We start from the raw sequence: 14,248 nt of genomic DNA, 5'->3' as shown, positions 1-14,248 counted from the left end.
TGTATATTGTCTAAAAATACAAAAAAGATAAGTAAAAAATATATTCATGATGAAGTGTTTATACACACAAGATTAATCGTAAATGCATAAGATATGATAACTTTAGTAGTGATTTTGAGGAAATGTGATGGGATACCCATCATAAATTGTCGAATATCAAAATTTAATTTTTGTAGTTGAAGAGAGAAAAAGTAGTGCCATGTCATGTCAACATAAAACCCTAAGCCCCTGGTTACTTGTGGGCGAGTTGCTCTTTGATTTTTTATCATCGTTTTGGTCGATTACAGACCTTGCTATTGCAATTTGAGAAATAAGGAGCAATGATTTGAGAAATTGAAAATGATTAGTGTTAGGCAGATAAAAAATGAACCTGAACCAAGCAAGTTAAGAACGCTTTGAGAAACCATGACTTCATCTTTATGCAAATTTACTTTACCAGGAACAAACATACAAAAAGCAACGAGATATTGGTGGTCTGCAATAGGAAGACGAAGAAGATGTCATTGACAATAGCAACGAAAACGATGTCTGGTACAACGATGGTGCTTCTTGATGGAAGATTGAGGGTTTGTCAATGAATCCTTTTCAGGAAATTGAGGGACGGTGGTGGAAACTTTGAGAGAAACAATAATAGTTGGATGAAAGAAGATATATGGATTAACAGGCGGTGTATGCAAGTGTGGAGAAGGATCTCAATATCGAATGACCTACGCGTGTGAGGACAGATGACTAGGAAATCGAAACTGTTCCTAAAGGCGATGTCCTTTAAATATGTATATTAATTACCTTATTTTATATCTTCCTTGTATTCATATTATGATTTCTAATTATCTAGTTTTTATATTATGAGTTTAGACATTTAAAATAATATTAGAATAACTAATAATTATCCTATCTTTTAAATAAGGCAATAAAATCCTGAAATTCGAATTCCAGACAGTTCCCATGCCGTGGCAGAGGATTGCCCACGTCGTGGCAGCACTGAGTTACGGTTTTTTTTGTTTGTTTGTTTGCTTGCTTGTTTGTTTGTTTTTTTTTTTTCTGGTTTCATCTTCTGTGCACTATCAATAGAAAATCATGTCTCTGATAACACTATTGTGGTTTTTAGGTTACAATCAGTTTGTACATGTGAAATTTCACTCAACACTCAAGAGTATATGCAATCTAAAAGGATATATGTCTTTTCCCAATTAATAATAACATACTTATGAAACAAAATTATAAACCCTATGAATCAAATTCATGAATAGAACCACATCGAAGTAAGCCAATAAAAAACTCTTGATAACCTCCTTGAAAAACTAGCTCCAATAGTAAGACAACCTGTAATGTATCACACCCAAAACCCAAGAAACCTTACAATTGAAGGAGGGAAGAAGATGAAATTTTTTGAAATTCTCTCTGTGGAATGCTTAGGCCAAAAATCACAAGGGGTATTCCCCTTTATACAGCTACCTGATAAACCCATAAACCCTAGATTTGAACTTAAATAATAATATTTCAAATCAGTAATTATCTAGTTTTCTTTTATCAACTGGAGGCTTCTAGAAACTCTATCAAGAGCCTATAAAACCGCCCCATGTAGGAGGATTCTAGATCATCTATTTTGTTAAATTATAGAACATTTATAGCTCAACCCTTGTACATTTAATTAATTCTAATTAACCAAAAATTAATTTTGAATAATTTTTAATTAATAATTATTATTTTTAATTAATATATTGGTCATATAATATATTAATAAATCATTTATCTCTCTCACTTAATCAATCTAAGCGATTTCTTGGTTATGAGGGCAACCAAAAAAATGATTTTACTTTTATTGATCAACATTATACCAATTTAGTTAGGACCTTAGACACCTTAATTCAACACAACTATCATAGGTGGCTTTTTCCTCTTATTATTTTTTTTCATTTTCCTTTAGAAATCATATCTATGCCTTTTTTTTCTCATTTTCTTTTTCCTCACCAACGTGCACCATCATTGATGTCGTACTCATCTTCATAAGCAACAAAACGATTTGGGGATGGGGAGTTCGTGTCTATGTCGACTCAATCGTATCACACAAGATCGAATCAAGGTTTATAGACAAATGTATCTTCTTCTCCCATCTCAACACTAACACTAACCATATGTGGAGGTGACGCCGATAATGGAATTAACATAGTTTTTCTTCGTAATCATCTCCAATGTCTCCTTTCACCAACCATTTTGGCCTTGTCTTTAAGGGTTCATGGCGTCTAAAATCGAGTTCATGGCATATGTAACCGAGTTTCTTCAAATCTAGATCTTGATATGTTTTCTTCTTCAAGTTTTTTCATCTTTAGGTTTTATGTTTCGAGTTCAAGGGACGTTCGATTATATATTGATTTCAAAATTCGATTTGACTGGACAGAGCGTGCGGCAAAAAGAAAGTTTTGGGGAGTTTTTTAAAAAAATTCTCAGTTAGGTGAGGGTAAAGGTGGAAGATGGTGGTGGTGGGGAGGTAGAAGAATTTAGGATTCTTGGCATGGGTGATAATTGGTCTGCCCAGTTTCCTGATGCTCAATGGGTTAGTGAAATTGCGCCACCACCAAATTCTGGTGCCCCTGTGGTGACAGGTGTCAATGGCTGGATTGGGGCCAAGGTTCTGGTAAAGTGTGGCGATGGATAGGAGGCTGATTTTGTTCCCGTCCCTCTGAAGGTGCAGCTGTAACCGAATGGGAATGAAACGAGATCGTTCTATTGTTTTCAACTTTTCTTTTCCAAGCCTAGTTTTATGATATTTGAGAATTTTTTTAATGTTAAAAAATGAGATTAGTGTGTTTAAGGAGGACTAGAGGAAGATAAATGATGATGGTGGGAAGTGGACTGATAGAAAGTGGTGGTGTGAGATGGAAGGTGGTTGTGATAATAAGGGCGGGGGTAGGGTGGTGTGGACGGTGCTTGTAATGGTGAGGGTCGGGGTGGAAGAAATCAGAAAGTTGGGTTAAACATCAACACCACTTATGTATCTTTTGTTGACAAATATGCCATGTTGTTTGCCAAGTCACCGGTGTTACCGGTTGACCGCTTCATATATTGCAAACCGGTGTAATTGACACATAAAATGATAATTTAATGATCTATTGTGCAAAAAATAAACTTCAGTGATCAATCTGAGACATTGCCTAAACTTAATTGTACTACAATATCATTTTTCCTTAAACGATTAAATAAACATGCAAAAAAAAAAATTTAAATAAAAGTCACCGAATACACAAGATGTGGTAACGACTAACGACAACATACCTCAACATGAAAAAATCAATCAATCACCATTTTTTTTTCTTATTCTGTCTGTCTTTTTCTTAGTATGTTATTACATTTCAACACCATTTCCATAATTAATATTATAACACCGTCGGTGACATGACATGATAATGTCTTAAATGTTTGCTCACACTTAATAGTCTAAAACAAAATTAACTTATTAATATAGGGCAACGGCGTTTCAAAAGGGCTTCTAGTCCAACGGTGGTGTCCTTCCTTTTTGAGGTCGAAGGAAGTCCTGTAATGAATATAGATAAATTTAAGAGCTAATTTATGAGTATATAATATATTATATCTGCCGTTAAAAAAAAATCATTTGGTGCGCATGATAGCCTCACCCGCTAACAAGACGGAGGTCAATCGAACGTTTGCCGGCTTTCACTTTTTCCACCCTTTTTCTCTTTATTTCTAAAACCAACGTTGTCCCGCCTCCTCCACACACACTACACAGACAGAGTTTCGAAACCCTAGGAACCCAGAAACAAAGGGGATAAATAAAAGTAATCGGAGAAGAAGAAGAAGAAGCAAAAGATATGCCTCGTGAAATCATAACACTGCAAGTAGGACAATGCGGGAACCAGATCGGAATGGAGTTCTGGAAGCAGCTTTGTTTGGAACACGGTATCTCCAAGGACGGCATACTTGAAGATTTCGCTACTCAGGTCACTACTTTAACTGTATCTTTGGTTATGCTTGGTGATTTAATCAGTCTCATTTGACTCTACCTTAAGTTAGTGCGTATTATGTTGAGCAAATGTCATTTAAAAGAGCGATCCCGGTGGACCATTCGTGGAAGATGGTTCTCTTTCCCTTGCATTTCGCGAAGCGGTTGTTTCTATGGAAATTGAGCCCTCGGAATTTGTGCGAGTGTCATTGTACTACAAAATTAAGTGAAAAACGTAAGTGTGACCATTTTCTGTGTACAAACTTGCTGCAGGGAGGTGACAGGAAAGATGTGTTTTTCTATCAAGCTGATGATCAACACTACATACCGCGAGCATTGCTTATGGATTTGGAGCCTAGAGTGATTAATGGAATCCAAACCGGTGAATACAGAAATCTCTACAATCACGAGAATATATTTACCTCAAAGGAAGGAGGCGGTGCAGGAAACAATTGGGCCAGTGGATATCATCAGGTTAACAATTAATTGGTTTGTTGTGATCACATTATCTTGTATAATTCTCAAATTTCAATAATGATTCTGTGTCCTTTTTTTTCTTTTTTCTTTTGGCAGGGTAAGAATTTTGAGGAGGATTTGATGGACATGATTGACAGAGAAGCAGATGGAAGTGATAGTCTTGAAGGATTTGTTTTATGTCATTCAATTGCTGGAGGAACAGGCTCAGGTTTTGGGCTTTTACTTACTTACCTAGGGGCTAAGGGCTATGGCTGGTTTTATCTCATTCATATGAACTTGATACACAAAGAGATTAAACTTGTTATTTGTAGGTATGGGTTCATACCTTCTGGAGACTTTAAATGATCGATACAGCAAGAAACTTGTTCAGACATACAGTGTCTTCCCTAACCAAAACGAGACAAGTGATGTGGTGGTCCAGCCTTACAACTCCCTTTTGACTCTGAAACGACTCACACTAAATGCTGACTGTGTTGTTGTTCTTGATAACACTGCACTTAATAGAATTGCAGTAGAGAGACTTCATATACAAAATCCTTCTGTTTCTCAGACAAATTCTCTGGTTTCTACTGTAATGTCTGCTAGTACAACTACACTGAGGTACCCTGGTTATATGAACAATGATCTGGTTGGACTTCTTGCTTCTTTGATCCCAACACCAAGATGCCACTTTCTTATGACAGGGTATACACCACTGACAGTGGAACGCCAGGTATGTAGGATTTTCAAATACTTGTTAAAATTATTATTATTGAAATTGTTGTTATCGGCAGGCTAATATGATCCGAAAAACCACCGTATTGGATGTGATGAGAAGACTTCTTCAGGCAAGAAAACGTTAGAAGTTGTTTTAGTGAAGCTTTGATTGTGATACTCATACTCATGGGTGGTATGTTTTGCAGACAAAGAATATCATGGTTTCATCACATGCCAGGACAAAAGAAGCTAGTCAGGCAAAATATATATCCATACTGAACATCATTCAGGGGGAAGTTGACCCTACTCAGGTCAGTCATTTTTCAATCTTCAGTTACACATCCATGGATGAGTTATGAGTATGACATTTGTGATGCTTTTATTAGGTTCATGATAGTTTGCAGCGAATACGTGAAAGAAAGCTTGTTAATTTCATTGAATGGGGCCCTGCTAGCATTCAGGTATGTAATGTTTCCTGCTAAGGTATTAACCAAACCAAACCAAACCAAACCAATTCTCCTCTTTTAAATTCTGATGTTGATTTTTATGGGACAGGTTGCTCTTTCAAGAAAGTCTCCATATGTTCAAACTGCCCACAGGGTAAGATTTTTATAAATTGTTGTGGGATTTATTTATTTATGAAAAGTGGTGTGGTGTTATTATTGTTTTTCAGGTGAGTGGGCTGATGTTAGCAAGTTACACGGGAATTCGGCATCTATTCTCTAAATGTTTGAGTCAGTATTCTCTCTTAAGAAAGAGACAGGCCTTTCTTGACAAATACAGGGGTTTCCCTTTGTTTGATGTAAGTTACTCTACTCTTTTTGTTGAATGTTGATGCATTGCATACATACTTCCATTTAATTTTTTTTTTTTTTTTTTTTATAGCCTCTTACTATCGTCTCTCTACTTATTAAGGCATTGTTTGTAACTAGCAGTGAAAATTACTTTGTATTTAATGCATTATATAGTACAATGCTGTAATAGGAAGAAATGAAAGTATGTTGGTATTTCTTTTGTATTTTAACCCAACCTAACCTAACCTTTTTTGTATACTTATTGCAATCACGTGGGTATTATTCATCCAGGACAATGATCTTTCTGAATTTGATGAGTCAAGGGATGTAATCGAGAGTTTGGTTGATGAATATAAAGCATGTGAATCCCCAGATTATATAAAATGGGGCATGGAGGTATTTATTACTTTAATTTTATAATTTATTTGGTGATGAATTTCGTTGCATGTTTAATGTTTAATGTGTTGTGTTTTTCAGGATCCTGATAATCTCCTAACAGGGGAAGGAAGTGCTACAGGGACAGTAGATCCAAAGTTAGCAATGTGAAACCAACCATGAATGATTATGTAAAAAATACTTTGTTTTGCTTCTAAAAAATGATGTGTAGCATTAGCAAGCATCGCATCTTGATTCGTGTGCGAGTGCATTAAAATGGAGATTGTAAATCTTATGTGTGGGTGTGGGTGTGTGTTACATTTGACATTGTGATCTTTTAAACACTCTTCGCATGTCGATTGGCTACCTTTGACAACCATTTTTACATAAGCTTTTTAGTCCAGTATTACAACAATAAACATTTTTAGCCTTAATCTCAAATACAACAATAAAATTAATGAGAACAAGAATAATGTCATTTCATAGGTAAATTGGACCAAAACATATGAGCGGTGGATTCAGGGTATCTAAGAAACAAACAGGGGATTTTATTGGCAATTTTTTACATACAATTTGCCTTAAATAAAAAAAAAAAAGGACAATGATATCTTGATTCACGTCACATCCAAACATGGGTGCTAAATCTTGACATATCGGTGAAGATTATTTGAAGCGGATTGCATGAGTGATGAGTGGGTTAATTGGTTGGGGTTGAGCCTTGCTGCATTTGTGGTCCCAGATTATACAAGTCTTTTTATGCATGCATGCTGATGGCTGATGCTCGTCTCATGCTATTGTCCCTTTGGTCGTTGGCATCATCCATCTCATCAACTTGTCTTCTGTTTTCTACCTCTATGGAAAATTCAGATAAAGCCATTACTTTTATGGAATAATATACAATTTATCATTATTGCTTCGAACTCAACTCACATCATCATAATGCATATATTAGTTCAACTAAAAAGTTGAATGGATTAAAACCAAGGTTCTAAAAAGCTCGCCATGGCGCGCCATGACTCCAAGGCTTGCATGTGCCGCCAAGCTTTACCAAAACGCCGCCTTGACTCATATATGTGTATAAAAATGAATAATAGTAGAAAATACATATAAAAATATGAATTATACACAAAATTGCCGCCTTAAGTCACGCCTTACAAACGACGTGACTCGCCAAGGTTCGAAAAAGCTTGAGGCTTGACATTGCCGCCAAGTCACGCCTTACGTTATTTAGAACCTTGATTAAAACTCAACCATAGAGGCCAGTAGGATTTTTTTTTTTTTTTTAAGTTTAAAATAAATATTTCATTGAAATTTTGTATAGTTAAATGCATTATAGGATGATAGAGCTGTAAGAAAAATTAAAATAGTGATGAAGCAATCTATTAAATTATATAGGATTTGATGCATTATCATGTCTTGATTTGTAAAAAAGTTTGTAATAAATATATTTTATTTTAGCTAAGGGTGTACAAAATCGGTCCAAAGCCAAACAATGGCTCACCGGAACATGCTATATAGAGTTGGGTTCCTGATTATCGTGTTTCCAAACACGTTTCTCAGCTCAAGGTATTGTCAAAAATATTTTTTGATTTCATTTTGGTATTTTTTTGAAGATTTTATTTCTCAAACTTGAAACTGTGTAGTTATATAATTAATTTTTTCAATAAAATATTGGATGGACATATAGGTATGGACGTATGGTACTGAATAATTGTACAATGATATATATTTTCTAATCGATTAAGTCTATTACATAAATGAAAATTAAGAACTTAGACCATCTTGGACATACTATTATTTTCTGCACCAAAATAGTATAAAGATGATGCAAATAGTGTTTTATCTTCATACAATACTTCATTTTTTAACACCAAAACGTAATTCTTGGAACGCATAGCACCAATAGAAAATAGTAGAAACTATAAAATCGAAAACTTAAACATAACAAAACCGAGCCAAACTAAACCAATCATGTATCCTTTTTAACAACAACCGAACCAATCCTGTATACTTGGTTTTTTTCCATAAAGAAATTAAATATTTTTTGATAGGATACCCGTCTGCCTTGCTTCCCATTGTATATATAATAACCACCCCTTGAGTTCCGAAATTTCTAGGGTTTTGATCTGAGTAATCTGTGTGATTCTCCTCCGATCCGTGGAGGAGATCGACTTAGTTCGGTGATTTATCTTCGTTTGGTACTTCGCATTGTTGATTTTGTTAAAACGGAGAGTAATGGCGGTGAATCGGATGCTGTTGGTTACTGCAATAGCGGCGATGTTCGCGGTGTTTGTAGGCATTGTTTGTCCAAATGTTAGAGCTCAATCGATGGCACCTGCTCCTGCTCCTTCTAGCGATGGTAAACCATTCCCTTTTCCTTCTGCTAACAAGTTTTCTGCTTAAAATTTTCTATGATATTCATTGCTGCGTTTTTTTTTTTTTTTTTTAAATCGAGTTGTATTGTTGCATTCATATGTAGATCTGATTTAACTCTGTTTTCATCATTTACGAAAAAAAAAACATTTGGTCTTGTGTGATTTTGAGCTAATTTACTTCAACCACTAACAACCTGTTTAGCTCTGTTTTCATTGTTTCTTACTTTTCAAAGTATTTGTTCAAAAATTTTGAATTAATTTTCTTCTCTGATATTCAGTGACGCTGTTTTAAATGAAATTGATGGTTGTTTGTACAAAAGATCTGATATAGGTTAGCTGTTTTTTCATTGTTTGCGAAAGCAAAATTCATTGATTTGGAGCTAATTTACCTCAACTGCAAGCAACCTGCACTAGCCCTAACACGTTGTATTTTTTATTTTTTTTTACCTCGACCTTTTTGTTATGAAGACTAGATAATTGGCAAAGCAACCAGTTAAGTGTATACAGTATACACTTTCTTTTATTCGATTTCTTGTATCCAAATTGCAACATGAACACGATTTAGAGTTACTGTAGAAAACACATTCTCTGAACAAACTTTAGCTATATACTTGAAACTTGAAAGCCATGGTGAGTGATGAAAATTGCATTTGTATGTATTGTAGGGACTTCGATTGATCAGGGAATTGCATACGCATTGATGATTGGCGCATTACTTCTAACCTACCTTATCCATCCTTTGGACGCCTTCCCGTATGGTCTCTTTTAATAATTTCCTATACATGTATTAGCTTTGAGTTTGCTTCAAATTATAATCAGAATTATTACTATGACAAATGCAATCATCTAGTTTTATTCTTGATCATTTATTGAATCTTGGTATGTGATGTTTTTATGGATTTGGTGGACCAACACACTTGGCGGAATGAATGATGAAAATTGAAAAATGCAAAACTTGAAACAGAAACCACATAACATAACTTGGGATCAAATTAAGTTAATGTTGATTTCATTTGGCTATTGTGATTTTTATGTCTATGCAAAGTCCACATTCATAAATTTTTGATGACATTGACGTGTACAGGTCTTCATGTGTATTTTTGTTTAATTATAGCGTAACTTCAAATGTTAATTTCTTATTCGTTTTTAATTATGAATTAAAGAAGCTAAATCTCTTTTATTTTTATTATAATTAAAAATTCCTTTTCTTTATATTTTATCGAGCTTAACTTTAAAGAAGTTAAAACTTAACAAAATGTCTACATGCCACGGTGATTAAAGTCTGCTAGTATGGAGGGAGGCTTCAAATCTGGTTCCAGGTAAATAAAACCAAAAATCGTTGTATAGTGACAATAATAAGATAAGTTTTAAAAAGAAATTGGTGATATTTAGTTGTTATTCCATCACATCAACGATACAAACATGGCATCAAGTTTGTAAAGGCTGTGAACCAGGTGAAGAATATTATCCATTTAGAAATATACTATGAATCTGTCATCAACATATATTTACATATACTTAAACAAATAAGCAATCAATGAATCAAGGATTCTAGATTACTAAAATCAATCATACGGAAGAGTTTGTGGGTCATATTTTCATGATTTAGAGTTGTAGTAATTCTAGTCTTTGGGCATTTCCAAATGATATTGATGGCAATGTGTTGTGGTATTCTAGTGTTGTGTTTTGTAGCCGTGTAGAAGATACTTGACAACTTCATAAATCCCAACAGAAGGACCTGTGCGTCCAACACGAGGGAGGACCAACTCCTGTGAAAAGTCCCTTCATTCCTCCATCCCTGTTCCATAAAATCAACCTTCTAAGTTGTAATCAACAAAACCAAAACTAAAAAACATCCATACCTCCATATTTCCACCAGTGTCTGTCTTGTTGTCATCCTCAATGCTCGGACTGTATCCTTCTGAAAATGTCAATTGAACAACTACACCATTAGTATTACCAACAAAAATAATCGCTAGATATACACATCCAACTTACAACATCCCAACATGTTTTTTTTTTAATGCATGCATAACATAAAATACAAAGATATATATATATATATATATATATATATATATATATATATATATATATATATATATATATATATATATATAGTATACCTCTATTTGACGGCGAGTCTTTGCAACGTCTAACGGACATGTTGAGGCACCCGCAACGCATCCAGCAGCAAAGTTTGCACCAACAACAACACTGACACCACAAGTTTCATGCCCCCCCCACATTCCTAGTATCCGCCTCCTCACCTGCACAAACACAAAGGAAGCTTTAAGGTTTTAAATCACCCATATGAAAAAAAAACAAAAAACTCTTACGTTTTACAAGTCTTACTTACTGGTTCCAGGGTAACCCAGCAAACCGCAGAAAATGGAACATCACGAGATAGTTGTGCCCCAAGACCCGTCCATAAGAATCGAAAGCTACGAAATGCTAAATATAATTTATTCAAATCCCAAAATAAATTCAGGTCAAATTTTCAATACATAAAAAGAGACACAAGTAACTCACAGCTGCTATTATTATTAAGGTTCTTCGTGGTGTTTGTGTCTGCAGAAACAACCCCAACTGGCGTCTTCCACACTCCAGGAAGCTTTGTTCCATGTTGGCCATCTTTAAATGCCTGTTATAAATAAAACAATGGATACAGGTTTTGAAGATAAAAGAATAAAACATTACATTTACACATACTCATGTTACTAGTTATATTACCTGCATACGAGTTCTTGCAAGTTCAACAGGGTAACAAGTAACACAAGCCAATGAACGGGCAACAGACCCTGCAACTAAGGGGACATAAGGTGTCACGCTTGGAGCATTTTGTGATGTATATGCTTCCATATAGTTTCTCAATATATCATAACAATGCATGTAGATACCCACCTAATATTAATAACAACCTTACAATTATACAAAAACTCTAAAACAATCATTCTTTCACAAAAAACACTTATTACCGTGGGTACTGCCAATGCTAAACTTGCGTTTGTGCCTCTCCAAAGTCGGGAAAATCCTTCCTCATGAATAACTTTCTGGAACACATCTAGAGTGCCTTTATACTTCTGATAACCAGATTAACACCGATTAAATACAAAATTAGACACTTTGAGTACGCAAAAAAGTTTGATCAGGGCGAAGACGAAGGTTTAATGTACTGTGTTTGGTTCAAAGCGACATGTGGAGTGGAGATTCTGATATGGAACACTAGCAGCCTGAGCTTGCAATCTAGTCTGCATAATCAGGCAATACACGAAGCCAATTGATTCGCCCGATCAAATGAGGGAATCCAATACAATTGACATGCGAGATCCACAACCAGAGTATATTTAGAAGTCGAGAATGAAATTGGAACTAACATGTGTAAGGAAAATAATCGAGGGAGAAGAGTACCTTTGCGACATCGAGAGGATTTACTATAACTGCAGATAGAAAAGCGGCTCCAGCTGCGGCAAACGCCCTTTCTGATACACTCAAATTGAAGTCAGGCGACGAAGACGTTGTCTGATTCGATTGAAATGAAGAAGAATATTGATTGGGCATATCTGCTAAAAGTTTTTCACCTAATTCAACTTCAAATGCTCTGATGTTATGCCTTTGAATAGCTACCACATTCCTTCAATCGCTTCTTTCGTTCAAATGAATGGAGATGAAGTGTTTGGGAAATTGTGGTGCTGTTGAACTGTTTCCATGGTGAAGACGGTGTTGAATGACAGAGAACGTGATTCGTAGCGTGGAACAAAAGCCACCAACATCGTATGTATCACTGTTAACACACATTATTAAAAATAAATAAACAAATAAATAAATAAAATAAAATAAAATAAAAAATCCTTACGGTATATAATTTTTTCGAAAAATATCCGAATTATAAAAGTTTAGGGTTGGTGATTTTATGTTTTTGATCCCTTTTCTGATTGAAAATAATATACCTTTAGTATATTTATTTTTTATTTTTCTTATATATTTTTTAGTATTAGTAAATATTCATAGGGCACACATACCACACTCACACTCTCTCTCTCTCTCTCTCTCAAATCTGAAAAGCATAGAAAAATGTTCAACCCAACCCCATCCCTCATCGTCTGCATTCCTCTACATCTCTATTTTTTCCCAACAACACCACAACCACCACCGATTATCACATGTGCTCTCCTGTATTCTACACCTATCACCTCCAACTTCTCTTTATATGTGTTTCTCTGACATGAATGAAGTATTAATGGAGTGGTATATGCTTTAAGAACGAGGACCAACTCTATTATTTCTTGGAAGTCTAGAATTTGCTCATTTCTTGGATCAACCTACATTGGCACTTTCTTATCCTCCCTTGATTTCCTCTCAACTTAGAATTAAATCAAATCCATGTAAACCCTCAAAGTTTATTTATTTATTTATTTATAAAGATGATGAAATATGAAACAAATTGAAGAAGGTTTTGACGGAATGATGATCATGTTATGTTTTTTTTACCTGATACCCAATTGGAGATTGAGCATCTCAACCTAATCCCATGCCGCCCCTGTACAACATTGAAGCTTCGAAACTATCTATTGTGTCACAAGTGATATCCCCTACTTCATCTAACAATGGCACATAGAGCTAGTGGGTTATTCTACAACCAAAAATGAAGAACACTCGGTATTGACGAAATCAGAACAAAAAATGAAGAACAAAAGAATGATGGATGAACCCTAAAAATTCAACACCAAAATGAACATATTCATCCTTTATACAAAAATCGATCGAAGATAATAAAGTTATGAGTTCAATCCATTCTACTAGAGGAATAATTACATATGTCTATTACTGAAAATAACAATGAAGATGCATGCAAATGAAGAACATAAGAACTAAGAACATGAGCGAACAAGAATAGTCTCTATCCCTAATATTAAATTTGGCAACAAAAGGGAGAGAGAGAGAGAGAGAGAGAGAGAGAGAGAGAGAGAGAGAGAGAGAGAGAGAGAGAGAGAGAGGTGGGCTCATATTTATTATTAATAAAACTTTAAATTAAATAGAAAAAATATAAAAATAGTATCAGGATGACATTTTAGTCTTTTTAGTTTTCCGAAGGGCCAAAATGTGACATCCCCTATTTTTCAGAACTGAAAAAAAAAACTTTTCTTTACGCTATATAATCTATGTTATCTTTGTTTGCGGGAAATCCCAGTATATTAAAACATTTTGCGAAAGTTGTCCTATTTTATTAAAATATCTTGAATGCATATGTTGTTTCAAAAAAAAAAAAACCCGCTAAGGATGTCATAATCAATATACAAATAAGTTACAATGTAAAGACATAACGATCTTGAATACTATTACATGTTGTCTCTTAATCACCTGACATCCTAATCAAGTTCCAGTAGCTTTAGTCCTAATACTTGTAATGCATATACTTTGAGTGGGTCAGGTTTGAAAATACCTGGTGAGACACATAGGGTTTTCAATCCCATAATAGTTTTATGATAATAAATCATATATATTAACCCTGCCAAACCAAATGTTACCAAACAATATAGATATATAATCTAACGAAGATATCTATAAAACAA

The 14,248-nt window shown here is 34.7% G+C and overlaps 2 protein-coding genes and 1 pseudogene across 3 annotated transcripts; 2 read left to right on the top strand and 1 right to left on the bottom strand.

Moving 5' to 3' along the window:
* Positions 1-3,653: 3,653 nt before the first annotated feature.
* On the top strand, positions 3,654-6,676 carry LOC145124873 (tubulin gamma-1 chain). The gene is made up of 11 exons (XM_079060352.1): positions 3,654-3,956; positions 4,232-4,432; positions 4,532-4,643; positions 4,747-5,147; positions 5,209-5,262; positions 5,338-5,442; positions 5,518-5,592; positions 5,687-5,731; positions 5,805-5,933; positions 6,217-6,321; positions 6,403-6,676. Exons 1-11 carry the CDS (start codon positions 3,828-3,830, stop codon positions 6,469-6,471), a joined length of 1,425 nt encoding a protein of 474 aa, XP_078916478.1. The 5' UTR covers positions 3,654-3,827; the 3' UTR covers positions 6,472-6,676.
* A 1,657-nt stretch (positions 6,677-8,333) lies between these two features.
* LOC145123728 (arabinogalactan protein 20-like) lies at positions 8,334-9,540 on the top strand. The gene is made up of 2 exons (XM_079058940.1): positions 8,334-8,659; positions 9,341-9,540. The coding sequence occupies exons 1-2, from the start codon at positions 8,536-8,538 to the stop codon at positions 9,442-9,444; spliced, it is 228 nt and encodes a 75-aa protein (XP_078915066.1). The 5' UTR covers positions 8,334-8,535; the 3' UTR covers positions 9,445-9,540.
* A 581-nt stretch (positions 9,541-10,121) lies between these two features.
* LOC145126102 (mitochondrial carrier protein MTM1-like) lies at positions 10,122-12,447 on the bottom strand (annotated as a pseudogene). The gene is made up of 8 exons (XR_013716321.1): positions 12,087-12,447; positions 11,654-11,926; positions 11,409-11,579; positions 11,208-11,319; positions 11,035-11,129; positions 10,802-10,945; positions 10,538-10,596; positions 10,122-10,473 (listed from the first exon to the last, which is right to left on the bottom strand). The product of XR_013716321.1 is annotated as a mitochondrial carrier protein MTM1-like (transcript).
* Positions 12,448-14,248: the final 1,801 nt, after the last annotated feature.

This window comes from Lactuca virosa, chromosome 7, assembly GCF_052849685.1.
Source record: "Lactuca virosa cultivar CGN04683 chromosome 7, Lactuca_virosa_CGN04683_v6, whole genome shotgun sequence".
NCBI lineage: Eukaryota > Viridiplantae > Streptophyta > Magnoliopsida > Asterales > Asteraceae > Lactuca > Lactuca virosa.
Note: the sequence above shows the minus strand (reverse complement) of the source record. Positions and strands in the feature narration are given on the sequence as shown.